Source organism: Centropristis striata, chromosome 24 (assembly GCF_030273125.1).
Source record: "Centropristis striata isolate RG_2023a ecotype Rhode Island chromosome 24, C.striata_1.0, whole genome shotgun sequence".
NCBI lineage: Eukaryota > Metazoa > Chordata > Actinopteri > Perciformes > Serranidae > Centropristis > Centropristis striata.
In genome coordinates, this window is record NC_081540.1 from 20682568 (window position 1) to 20695761 (window position 13194).

Genomic DNA, 13194 nt, shown 5'->3' on the forward strand with positions numbered 1-13194 from the left:
GTTAATGTGTTTTAGTCTTTTTGGTCATTTAATGTCCTTTTCTTGTCATTTTGTGTGTTTTTTTTGTCATTTTGTGTCTTTTTTGGTCATTTTGTGTCTTTTTTGGTAATTTTGTGTCTTTTTTGGTCATTTTGTTTCTTTTTTGGACATTTTGTGGGTTTTTTTTGTCATTTTGTGTCTTTTTTTGGTAATTTTGTTTCTTTTTGGGTCATTTTGTGTCTTTTTTGGGTCATTTTGTGTCTTTTTTGGTCATTTTGTTTCTTTTTTTTGGACATTTTGTGGGTTTTTTTTGTCATTTTGTGTCTTTTTTTGGTAATTTTGTTTCTTTTTCGGGTCATTTTGTGTCTTTTTGGGGTCATTTTGTGTCTTTTTTGGTCAATTTGTGTCTTTTCTTTGGTCATTTTGGAAGTCAGCTCTGTCTCCACTGTGTTAAAGTGTTCATGTGTTTTAGTCTTTTTGGTCATTTAATGTCCTTTTCTTGTCATTTTGTGTGTGTTTTTTGTCATTTTGTGTCTTTTTTGGTCAATTTGTGTCTTTTCTTTGGTCATTTTGGAAGTCAGCTCTGTCTCCACTGTGTTAAAGTGTTCATGTGTTTTAGTCTTTTTGGTCATTTAATGTCCTTTTCTTGTCATTTTGTGTGTGTTTTTTGTCATTTTGTGTCTTTTTTGGTCATTTTGTTTCTTTTTTTTTTTGGACATTTTGTGGTTTTTTTTTGTCATTTTGTGTCTTTTTTTGGTAATTTTGTTTCTTTTTTGGGTCATTTTGTGTCTTTTTCGGGTCATTTTGTGTCTTTTTTGGGTCATTTTGTGTCTTTTTTGGTCAATTTGTGTCTTTTCTTTGGTCATTTTGGAAGTCAGCTCTGTCTCCACTGTGTTAAAGTGTTCATGTGTTTTAGTCTTTTTGGTCATTTAATGTCCTTTTCTTGTCATTTTGTGTGTGTTTTTTGTCATTTTGTGTCTTTTTTGGTCATTTTGTTTCTTTTTTTTGGACATTTTGTGGGGGTTTTTTTGTCATTTTGTGTCTTTTTTGGTAATTTTGTGTCTTTTTTGGTAATTTTGTGTCTTTTTTGGTCATTTTGTTCCTTTTTTTTTTAGCAGCTATTCTCAACCTTGGGGTCGGGACCCCAATTGGGGTCCTGAGATGATTTCTGGGGGTCGCCAAATCATTTTGGAAGTCAGCTCTGTCTCCACTGTGTTAAAGTGTTCATGTGTTTTAGTCTTTTTGGTCATTTAATGTCCTTTTCTTGTCATTTTGTGTGTGTTTTTTGTCATTTTGTGTCTTTTTTGGTCATTTTGTTTCTTTTTTTTTGGACATTTTGTGTGTTTTTTTTGTCATTTTGTGTCTTTTTTTTGGTAATTTTGTTTCTTTTTTGGGTAATTTTGTTTCTTTTTCGGGTAATTTTGTGTCTTTTTTGGGTCATTTTGTGTCTTTTTTGGTCAATTTGTGTCTTTTCTTTGGTCATTTTGGAAGTCAGCTCTGTCTCCACTGTGTTAAAGTGTTCATGTGTTTTAGTCTTTTTGGTCATTTAATGTCCTTTTCTTGTCATTTTGTGTGTGTTTTTTGTCATTTTGTGTCTTTTCTTTGGTCATTTTGTTTCTTTTTTGGACATTTTGTGGGGTTTTTTTTGTCATTTTGTGTCTTTTTTTGGTAATTTTGTTTCTTTTTCGGGTCATTTTGTGTCTTTTTTTGGGTCATTTTGTGTCTTTTTTGGTCAATTCGTGTCTTTTCTTTGGTCATTTTGTCTTTTTTGGGTGATCTGGACTGTGCGTGTGAGATTGTGTTCAGTGAGCGGGGTCACAAACAACATGCATGTTAAATTGGGGGTCGCGACTCAAAAAGGTTGAGAACTACTGGTATAAAGAGTGGAGGATGAATACCAAAAGTGGGAAGATATAAGAGAAGTTTAGCTGTTGAGAAAGATGTCAAGAGAAGCAAACGACGGACAAATCTGACCGTCAGTTCAAACTTAATTTGTAACTTAAGAAGGTGCCTCAAACATTCCAGCTGTCAGCGCACATTTTTCCCACTCCAGACTCAAGGAGAGCGACTGTGGGCTGTTTTTCTTCCCCGCTGCTCGGCCCGATTGATTGAGAGTTAATGGAAGATTAACAACGTTACACCCAAACTGCCGCTCGGGCCGTCCAAGAATCACCGGAGGGGAATTGCAGTGATTCAGCAGCACTTGTGACTCATTTTGACAATGAAAAAGAGAGATGAGGTGTCATAAAATGTTTGCTGGCTCCCTCCACAAGTTTCATATTATCACAGAAATCATTCGCGGAAAAAGTTCCAGCCTGGGATTTCTTTAAGTTTCGCTCTGTGGAAAAACATCAATGAACGGAGAGACATTTGTGGGTCAATTTGTAAAAACAGCGTGAATTGAACTCCAATTCAGTCACACAGTCAGAAATAATGTTCTCGCTGTGTACATTACCCTCAATAACATGTATTGTCTTGTGTTTCATTCATCTGTATTCAACCCATACGGTTTAATTTATTCTCCCATTAGGGACGCTATCAGAGTATTGAATTGCCGTTTATCAGCGCTAATACCATACACTACTGGTCAAAAGTTTTAGAACACACCAACTTTTCCAGAATTTAATTGAAAATGATGCAGTTTAATGTCTCAGTGTACTCTGAAATTAATGCACATTTGCAACATTTAAAATTATTGAGCATGATAGTGTTTTGAAAGTAAGAAAAAAGGTTCAAAATCACATTTTATGTTGGACTAAAGGACCAAAAAAAGACACAAAATGACCAAAAAAAGACACAAAATGACAAAAAAAAGACACAAAATGACTTACAAAGACATGAAAAGAATTCAAAAATGGACAAAATAGCCCAAGACTCCATAGAGTTAAGTTGTTAACCCATTTCTTGTTCCCTGAAAAAGGCCTACTTGTATAATTCTGAAATGTACATTATTTTTCAGTTTTGGTTAACCTTACCTTTTTTTATTTACCTCTGGCAGTTCACCACTTACCTTTGGACCCTTTCAAGCTGTTCATTTGACTTGAACTGCTTGAATTTCAATAAAAAAACTGGAAAAATTGGGGTGTTCTAAAACTTTTGACCAGTAGTGTAAATATGGGCCTCCTCTACCTTGTAGTAAGTCCTTAGATTGTTATCAGACCAATTAGTTTTAAAATATGTACATATAGTATGGCATGCCGATCAGGAAATTATTACATATGGTATGAAAGTTTGAGAATATAAATGAAAAACCTGAGTGTGTGTATATATAGAGATAGAGAGAAACCTGAGAAAATATTTTAAGTCTGAATATATACATAGAAACCCGAGTATATATATATATATATATATATATACATACACATTAAAACCTGAGAATATATCTTAAGTCTGTGTATATATATTAAGACCTGAGATTATATTAACTCTATGAATATATATTAAAACCTGATAATATATTCTCAGGTTTTGATATATATTAAGTTTGTGAATATATTATTAAAACCTTCAGTTAAAACCTTCAATATACAGTATTACAATCCATATTCTCAAACTTTCATTCCATATATAATAATTTCTTGAAGGGCATGCCATAATGTATATATACACATACATGTACTGTACATATAGTATGACATGCCGATCAGGAAATTATTATATATGGTATGAATGTTTGAGAATATAGATTGAAACCTGAGTGTGTGTGTATTTATAGAGAGAAACCTGAGAAAATATATTAAAAGTCTGAGCATATATAGAAACCTGAGAATATTAAGTATGTGAATATACAGTATATTAAAACCTGAGAATATTTATCAAACTTTGAGAATATATTTTAAACCTTCAATATATATTCTCAGGTTTACAATCCATATTCTAAAACTTTCATTCCATATATATGATAATTTCTTGAATGGCATGCCAAAATGTATGTGTGTGTGTGTGTGTGTGTGTGTGTGTGTGTGTGTGTGTGTGTGTGTGTGTGTGTATGTATGTATGTATGTATGTATGTATGTATGTATGTATGTATATATATATATATATATATATATATATATATATATATATATATATATATATAACATTTTTAAAATTTTATATATTTAAAAAACCCACTAAATAAAAAGCTAAAAAAAAGCTGCCTCAACCATAATTCATCATAATGAATCAACAGTTTACTCTACAAAACTACTTCTCCAAGGTTAGGGCTAAAAAAGTTCCTGATTGGGTGTCATACAAGACCATTTAAAAATGGAACTGTTCATTATTACTATCGTCACTAGAGGGCGCCACCAAATGATAAAATATGCACCAATGAACATTCAGATGTTGATCTATTCTTACGAAAGTTACATTTTATTTGAAAAAAAAAAAAAAAATCTATTTTAAAACCCCAGCCAACATGGATTCTTAATATTACATAAGACATTTAAGAGCACACAAAATAAAAGTAACATTGTTGGACTAAGCTAAGTCTACAGTGATGCTTTAAGCTAAACATTAGCATGTTAAAATTCTCACAACGGGGTATGCCACAGGATCACTCAAATTTCTGTGAAACTGACACAGATTTCGCTACAATGCAAGTTAATGACAGTCATATCCCGTGGCTACTCCATGGATATTTGTTCCTATTGGTTTGTTTCAAGTCACGTGACTTTCAAGGTCCCGGCGGTCAGAACAAAAAACATGGCGGACAGTTCTCTCATTTTTAGTGAAAAAAAAATATTTTGACTTAGTTTCTGCATAAAAATGGATTTTGATCACATTTCTAGTGAGAAATATATGTTTTATTTTCTAAATATTCACTCAGTGTATGTACATAATCACTTTGTATGTTGGAATAGCCACGGGATATGACTGTCACTAACTTGCATTGTAGCCAAATCCGTGTCAGTTTCACGGAAATTTGAGTGATTCCGTGGCTATTCCACGGATTTTGAGTTAAGCGAAATCCATGGCTATTTCACGGATTCCTGTGAGACCAGGTTCAGGGGAAAATATTCTCATAAAGGCACACTTGATGGTGTGGCACTTAAATACCACCGTGGCCGTGAGAAAAACTGTCACCAGGTTCAGGTCCTGCTGGCGATCCTCTTGGATCTCCTCAGAACGGTGTTTTGTTCCTCTGCAGCATCTCTTGCAGCTTTTTTTCTGCCCTGTGAGCGAGATGCCTGCTGCGAGGAAGGCGGGGCCGCTGGAGGTTTCAAATGACTTGGATTTTTTGGTTGTGAAGCTGCAGCCTGTGCAGGTTCGGGGAGCTTTTTTCTCCCTCTCACAACTTGCACAGCCTTTTGCTCCTCACCTTTCCTCCGTGGTCCCTTGGCTTCTTTAACAGACCTCTCCGGCTTCTCTGCTGCAGCTCTAGACTTCTGTTTTGTCTTCAGAGTTTCACTTGTATTCCCGTTTGCATCGTCAGCTTTAACACTGGTCTGATCGTCTGTTTTTTCCCTCTTTGTTGATTTACTTTGATTTCTTGTGTCCTGCAACTTTTCGGCAGGTTTAACAGCCTTAGTTCTTCCCTTTACTTGACGTTTTTCTTGTCTTTTAGGGGCCTGTACTTCCTCTGTGGCACGTATTTCTTCGGCTTTGACTTCTGGTGCTTCTTTCTTGATGTTGCTTTGCATTTCAAGAGCCTTAGAGATTTCCTGTGAAACCGTGACTGTGTCTTTAGAGGATAGTAAATCCTAAAATGCATTCATTTTCTGCATGCTCATGCAGCTAAACACCAAAAATAAATCATAACAAAATCAAATTCTCACCTTTTGTTGTTCAAGTTGAGATATAAGGTCAGACAACTGGCCCATTAATCCCTGGATCTCCCGCTGAAAGGAGATAAGAAATTAAAAAGCATCACCAACAATTACACATTATGTTATACAAGCTCCGCCTCACTTACCTGTTCATGGGCAATTTGTTTTTCGAGCCGCCCTCTCTCTTCAGCCTCTTTCTTCCTTCTGAGATTATGGAATTAGGAAAAGGGATTTAAAAATGACCAGTCAGCAACAGTTCAATGAAACTAAGGAATCAAGTTAAATACAAAATAACAGTGGATTTGTGGTTGGAGTTGTCATTTATGTGTATTTATTTTATTTATTAAACCATCTTTTATTTAGTTTTGTAGCCTAAACTGAACAAAATTGTGCCCTTTTTCGGTGCGGAAATCGACCAAAACTGATGGTGAAATATATTAAATGAGCTACTGGCCACTGAACGGGGCTGATAACAACCTACTTGACATACAAGAAGGGGGAACAGGCGAATGAACGGGCTGAAAACAACCTACTTGACCTACAAGAAGAGGGAACAGGCTATTGAATGGGCTGATAACCTACTAGAAGGTGCAGCAGGCCACTGAACGGGCTGAGAACAACCTACTGGACCTACTAGAAGGTGCAGCAGGCCACTAAACGGGCTGAAAACAACCTACTAGACCTACTAGGAGGTGGTGCAGGCCACTGAACGGGCTGAAAACAACCTACTAGACCTACTAGAAGGTGCAGCAGGCCACTGAACGGGCTGAGAACAACCTACTAGACCTACTAGAAGGTGGAGCAGGCCACTGAATGGACTGAAAACAATCTACTGGACCTACTAGAAGGTGGAGCGGACCACTGAACGGGCTGAAAACAACCTACTAGACCTACTAGGAGGTGGAGCAGACCACTGAACGGCCTGAAAACAACCTACTTGACCTACTAGAAGGTGGAGCAGACCACTGAACGGGCTGAAAACAACCTACTTGACCTACAAGAAGAGGGAACAGGCCACTGAACGGGCTGATAACAACCTACTAGAAGGTGAAGCAGGCCACTATACGGGCTGAAAACAACCTACTAGACGGTGAAGCAGGCCCCTATATGGGCTGAAAACAACCTACTAGACAGTGAAGCAGGCCCCTATACTGGCTGAAAACAACCTACTAGACCTACTAGAAGGTGGAGCAGGCCACTGAATGGACTGAAAACAACTTACTTGACCTACAAGAAGAGGGAACAGGCTATTGAATGGGCTGATAACAACCTTCTAGAAGGTGAAGCAGGCCACTATACGGGCTGAAAACAACCTACTAGACCTACTAGAAGGTGGAGCAGGCCACTGAATGGACTGAAAACAACTTACTTGACCTACCAGAAGAGGGAACAGGCTATTGAATGGGCTGATAACAACCTTCTAGAAGGTGAAGCAGGCCACTATACGGGCTGAAAACAACCTACTAGACCTACTAGAAGGTGCAGCAGGCCACTGAACGGGCTGATAACCTACTGGAAAATAGAGCCACCCCTACTTGTCCATACTTATGGAATGTTAACTGCTGATAATGCACATTTAATAGTGTGATTACATCCAGATCAGGTGAATAGAAGAACACACACTTATCTGTCAAATGTAATGTTGTACATCGATAAAAACAATCTTTTTAAAATGTGTTTCAAGCTGCTGTAATTACTTGTTTTCCAGCCTGTTCTCCATCTCAGTGAGCTCCACACACTTCTCATCCGTGGCTTTTTGGATGTTTTTTCTCGTAACCATAGCAAGGAGAGACTTGGCGTCCAAGTCTGTTAACTCGGTCAATGGTGAGGTCATTTGAAGGACCACCTTTATCCACTCTGTGAGGTCTTCACAGGGCGGGAACTGACACAAAAACACAATAAATGAAACTACATTTCAAGTGCAGAAAACCTACAACACACTTCTCATTAAAAAATATTGTTATGTGCCATATTTTCATGTTATTCTACTATTCTCCAGGCTCAGTGGGCTGGCGTATGAAGCTTTTATATTCCCAATCCACTGAACAACAGACTGTAAATGCTAGAGGAATGATCGCAAAGAATCCATCATCTCTAACTTTATACAGTCTTTGACCTCAAACGGGAAGACATTCTCTGGAAAATGATGCTATTTTAGAGTCAATATAAAATGCTTGTAAAACTGCCCGCACCAAAAACATTCAGAGAAGTTATCGTGATGATAAAAAGGGCAGATGTAGTACAGTATCAGCCAGAGAACTGCAGGGAATCAACAAGTGGCTATTGAGATGAAAACCTACGGTAAGAAGTCTTTTTATGTCAAGTTTAAAGGGATTGTTTAGGGTTTTTAAAGTTGGGATATTTGAGTTACTTATAAATATATTTGTCATATTTGAAACTATCACAGTTATACATGAGACACATAATCTGTGAAGAGAAATCATGTTCCTCTGTCTCCTCCTGGTGCTTCTCATTGCATTTTAGCATCAAGCTCATCTAAATCAAATCAACCAATCAGAGCAGAGTATTCTCAAACACAGCTGTCAATCATGTCAATCTCTGCAGTTGATAAAATAGGAATCAAGATTCTGTTGCTGCATTGCCTCTTTCTCACCTCAAATGTCTTCAGAAACATGTTTAAGCGTACAGTTTAGCCGTTTTTCCTAATTTTCTATGCAAAAAAAGCCTTTATCCACATTTTCTTCGAAGCCAAACCAACTAAACTAAAGTGACAAACCAAATAATTTTATATACAAAAAACAAATAAACAAATTAAATGATTAATGCAGAATTAGACCAGTAACTGTGTTCTGAGATTTTAAATGCATACAGTCATGGAAAAAATTAGACCACCCATGTTTCCTTCAATTTCCTCTTCATTTTAATGCCTGGTACATTTGTTTGGACAAATATAATAACAAAAATATCTCATAAGAGTGTAATTAGCTGATATCTAGCCATTTTCCATGGTTTTTGTGATTATAAATGACGAGATATGAGCTCTTAGATTGAACTTCATTAAAATGAACAAGGGATTGAAGAATAAAGGTGGTCTAATAATTTTTTCCATGACTGTATTTTGAGGGCAAATGTACTACTTTTACTCTTCTGCACTGAAACTTAAATAAAACCAGAATGCAACACTTTGCTAATCCATCCAGCCATAACCCTTTATCAGGGGGCCGGGTTGCGGGGTCTGCAGGCTAAGGAAGGAATTCTAATGGAATTTTAATGCCTGGTACTAAAGGTACATTTGTTTGGACAAATATAATAACAAAAATAGCTCATAAGAGTTTAATTAGCTGATATCTAGCCATTTTCCATGGCTTTATTGATAATAACCAAAAATATTCTGAAGAAAACCATGGAAAATGTCTAGATATCAGCTCTTAAATTAAACTCCCATGAGCTTTTTTTGTTGTCATCATTATATTTGTCCAAACAAATGTACCTTTAGATATACCAGGCATTAAAATGAACAAGAAATTGAAGAAAACAAGGGTCTAATAATTTTTTTCCATGACTGTAGATAACGGCTTCAGCTCCTTGTTGGAAAGGGCCGTGTAAAGCAGTGAATATGTTTCAAATATAGGGTTCACTGATTTACTTACTACACTAGGTATTTTACAGACTATGAATAATTTTTGTCTCTTGTGTGCACATTATAAAACGGGCATCTTGCTTTTCTTCTCACCACGCTTCTTGTTTACTGATATTCATAATAAACTCACTTTTTGGAGTTCAGCCTGGGCCTTCTCTCTGGAAGCACACACCAGCTCCAAGGACATCATTTCAGTTTTTAAAAGCTTCTGCGTCTCTGCCAGGTCTCCCTGAGGACATGAAGGCCACGTTTATACATAGCAGGGGATTTAGAGTAACCAATATTTCCCCCCCTCCATTTTCAAAAACATCGTGCACACATCGTTTTCAAAAAAGTTGTCATTTACATCAACCCGCATGAATACGCCGTCGAGCGCCATTATAAGTATGCAGTGGCGGTTCTAGACTAATTTAACTGTGGGGGCCAAGGAGGGGCCAGTGTTTAATCAGAGGGGCACATGAAAAAATGGCAAAGATGATATTTAAGCATTCAAAATCTTTGAATGTCTTGAAAAAGACACAAAATGACCGAAAAAGACACAAAATGACCAAAAAAAGACAAAATGAGAAGACAGAATAACCACAAAAAAAATCCACCGAAGACATAAAAATGACAAAAAAAGACACAAAATGACCAAAAAAAGACAAAAATAACTAAAACAGACACAAAAAAGACACACAAATGACACCAATGACAAAAAAGACAAAAAATAACTAAAAAAGACACAACAACAGACACAAAATTACCAAAAAAGACACAAATGACCAAAAAAGACACAAAATGACTTACAAAGACATGAAAAGGATCCAAAAATGGACAAAATAGCCCAATAAGACTCCATAGAGTTAAACTATTATACAATGTTCACATTCTGGGTTCCTTTTGTGTACAATGAGATATTGTTTGAACAAAAAAATGGTTAGAATTGTTCCATTGTTCATCGTTATAAATTGATCATTTTATTATTAATTTGACACAGGGGCCACAGCAGGGGCCAAAGGTTTCTTCACAGGGGCAGTGGCCCCTGGAGGCCCCTGTGTAGAACCGCCACTGTAAGTATGCCAAACCTATGGGCGGCAGTGTAGGGAGAAGGATAAAGCCATGCAAGCCAATCAGAATCCTCAGAATCAAAAGCTGCAGTAAAACTGCTGACCTCCGTGCACTCCTTCGCCTCTGCCAGTGGCGGTTCTAGACCAATTTTACAGTGGGGGCTAAGCAGGGGCCAGTGTTTAATCAGAGGGGCACATTAAAAATCGTCAAAAATGATATTTAAGCATTCAAAACCTTTATTTTAGCTAAAAGCCTCATATTTGGAAGAACTACATTGATTGAAACACTGAGACTTACCAACATTAAGTTATTTTTGTACGACAATGACATTTCAAATTTTTGTGCACAATTGCTTTTTTTTATTTTGAAAGTGCAGCACAGTGAGAATGATCTTAATATTTAGCTTTTATTGCACAATTAAACGATTATATAATGTATACATTCTGGGTTCATTTTGTGTACAATGAGATATTGTTTGAACAAGAAATAGGTCAGAATTGTTCTGTTGTTCATCGTTATAAATTGATCATTTTATTATTAATTTGACACAGGGGCCACAGCAGGGGCCAAGGGCTTCACAGGGGCAGGGGCCCCTGGAGGCCCCTGTGTAGAACCGCCACTGGCCTCTGCTCCTCGATATAGTATAGCAGTTGTATTTTCAATTTCAAACAGACCAAAAGCGTTTGCACAAAAATGAAAAAAAAAATGAGTACAACCTTAACAGCATCCATGAGCCAAACAAACTGTATGAATGGACGTTTTTTTTTTTTTTTTAGAAATAATCATTTTCTGTGATAAAAACAGGGTTTTCATGTAAATGAGAGGCCAAACCGCATGGAAATATCTGCGGTTTCCCTTCGTATAAACGGGGCCGAAATATCACATCAGCATCTTGCATTTTAGTAAACAAAACAACAACTATTTATTCATGTGAAATCTTTTGATTGTTTTTCTTTCAATTAATGTAGATTTTATCACATTGAATTTATGTAAATGTAAGTTTTTATGGAATCAGTTCTGCACAACTAAAAAGTGAAGTAAACTATAATATGGGCATATTAAGGGCTTAAATGCCAATAAAAATACCGTCAGAAGAAAAATATATACACAACAATGAACAAAATGAGCCACAGCAGTGAGCGAGAAAGCCAAAATCACCTGCAGTTTTTTAATAAGTTTCTCTTCTTTCATCTTTTTCATAAACTCTAAGTCGCTTTGCGTCAGCTGATAGCCCTTCATCCCCTTCAGCATGGAGTTTGGATCGTCTGGTTCTGAACAAAATGAAAAAGGACAAAAACATTTGAGAACTACTTCAATCCAAATATATGCTTCCAAGGAAGCTTTTGCTCCGTAAAAACAGCAAACAGAATCAACGAAAACATGCAGATTATTTACCTGCTTTTGTAACAACTGTGTTGAAATCAAACATTGTGTTTTCTTGCTCTCTTGTATCAGCCTGTTAATGAGTTAAAGGATCTGATTAGCAAGGTTATCATAGTTAACGAAAGCTAACGAAATAACGAAAACTACAATTGTAAAAACATTTTCGTTAACTGAAATAAAAACAAAAACTAGAGTTTCTAAAAAAAACAATAACTAACTGAAACTGTATTGTGAGGTTACAAAACTAACTAAAATTATAGCGAAAATGTCCTTAGTTTTCGTTTTTGTCAAATTTTTTCATTCATAATTCAGTGTTTCTATTTGAACATGCAACACATGGTGAATATGTTTACTGAGACTGGGATGTTTACACTAGAACCAAAATACAAAACAACCAGAACTGTAAGAGTTAATAACCTTATTGGGGCTGAGATGATAAACCAAAGGAAATAAAGGCAAAATTTATTATGACCACTTTGAATCTAGCACCCAACACATAGCCCATTACAAAAAACTAAAACTAATAAAAACTAAACTAAAACGAGAAAACTCACTCTAAAAACTAACTAAAACGAACTGAATTTGAAAACAAAAATTCACAACGAAATTAAAACTAAAACTAATGAAAAATCCAAAACTATTATAACCTTGCTGATTAGATGCAATCGCAGTAAGATATAGTTAAAAAAGAAGAAGGGTGAAGTGAAATAATATACACATACCTCCATATTCTGCTCCTGATAATCCTCATTTGACTCTTCATTACAGAAATCTAGTTGTTTCTTTACATTGAGTGTTGGAGGAGTCCTGGGGAGCTGTCGCCCTACTGGGATAAAATGCCCTGAAACACGGCTGTCTTTCAGAATAGACATGTCTTGGTTTTGCAACTTTTGCAACAAAAGAAACAAGCAAAAAGCTGCAGGTTCTCGATATGTTTCTGTGCTCCACACCAGAAACTCCTCTGGTGCAATCAGCCCATCATTGATTTCACCTGTGGCTCAAAGTTCTCTGATTGCTCCTTCCCACCAGTAGATGGCGACAAATCCTTTTAATTTTGCAGCACAGGCCCAAGTTCAGTTGGGAAAATGATTAAAATCAAACACGTTTTCCATAGTTTGTACCACAATTTAAAGTGAATACAGTTTTTCTCAGTCGCTTTGGTGCATTTCTCACATCACTTTTAACATTTGCACAACAGTTAACCCTATAAAGGCAAGTGTATCATATTAGATACAGTCATTTTTGAGACCTCTACATCATCAAAAACCTGATGTATACATGTGTTGAAGATAAACAAACTGAGCAACAAATTGCACAAAAATACCAGATGTGGCAAAAATGATATGCAGGTTCCACGAATGGATCATTGCTGCATTAAAAAACTTCATATCAGCAGATGTATGATGTTGTGTTATATGGAAAAAATAT

At 36.3% G+C, this 13194-nt stretch overlaps 1 protein-coding gene across 2 annotated transcripts; it reads right to left on the bottom strand.

The window, feature by feature from the left end:
• Positions 1–4314: 4314 nt before the first annotated feature.
• si:dkeyp-34c12.1 (uncharacterized protein LOC570187 homolog) lies at positions 4315–12770 on the bottom strand. Of its 2 annotated transcripts, XM_059327935.1 has the most exons (8): positions 12489–12770; positions 11779–11839; positions 11542–11654; positions 9464–9562; positions 7430–7614; positions 5879–5936; positions 5742–5804; positions 4315–5627 (listed from the first exon to the last, which is right to left on the bottom strand). In XM_059327935.1, exons 1-8 carry the CDS (start codon positions 12636–12638, stop codon positions 5055–5057), a joined length of 1302 nt encoding a protein of 433 aa, XP_059183918.1. In that variant the 5' UTR covers positions 12639–12770; the 3' UTR covers positions 4315–5054. The 2 variants fall into 2 exon arrangements, with proteins under 2 accessions (XP_059183918.1, XP_059183919.1); XM_059327936.1 differs by lacking the exon at positions 11779–11839 and having other exon boundaries at positions 12489–12630.
• Between the last annotated feature and the right edge of the window lie 424 nt (positions 12771–13194).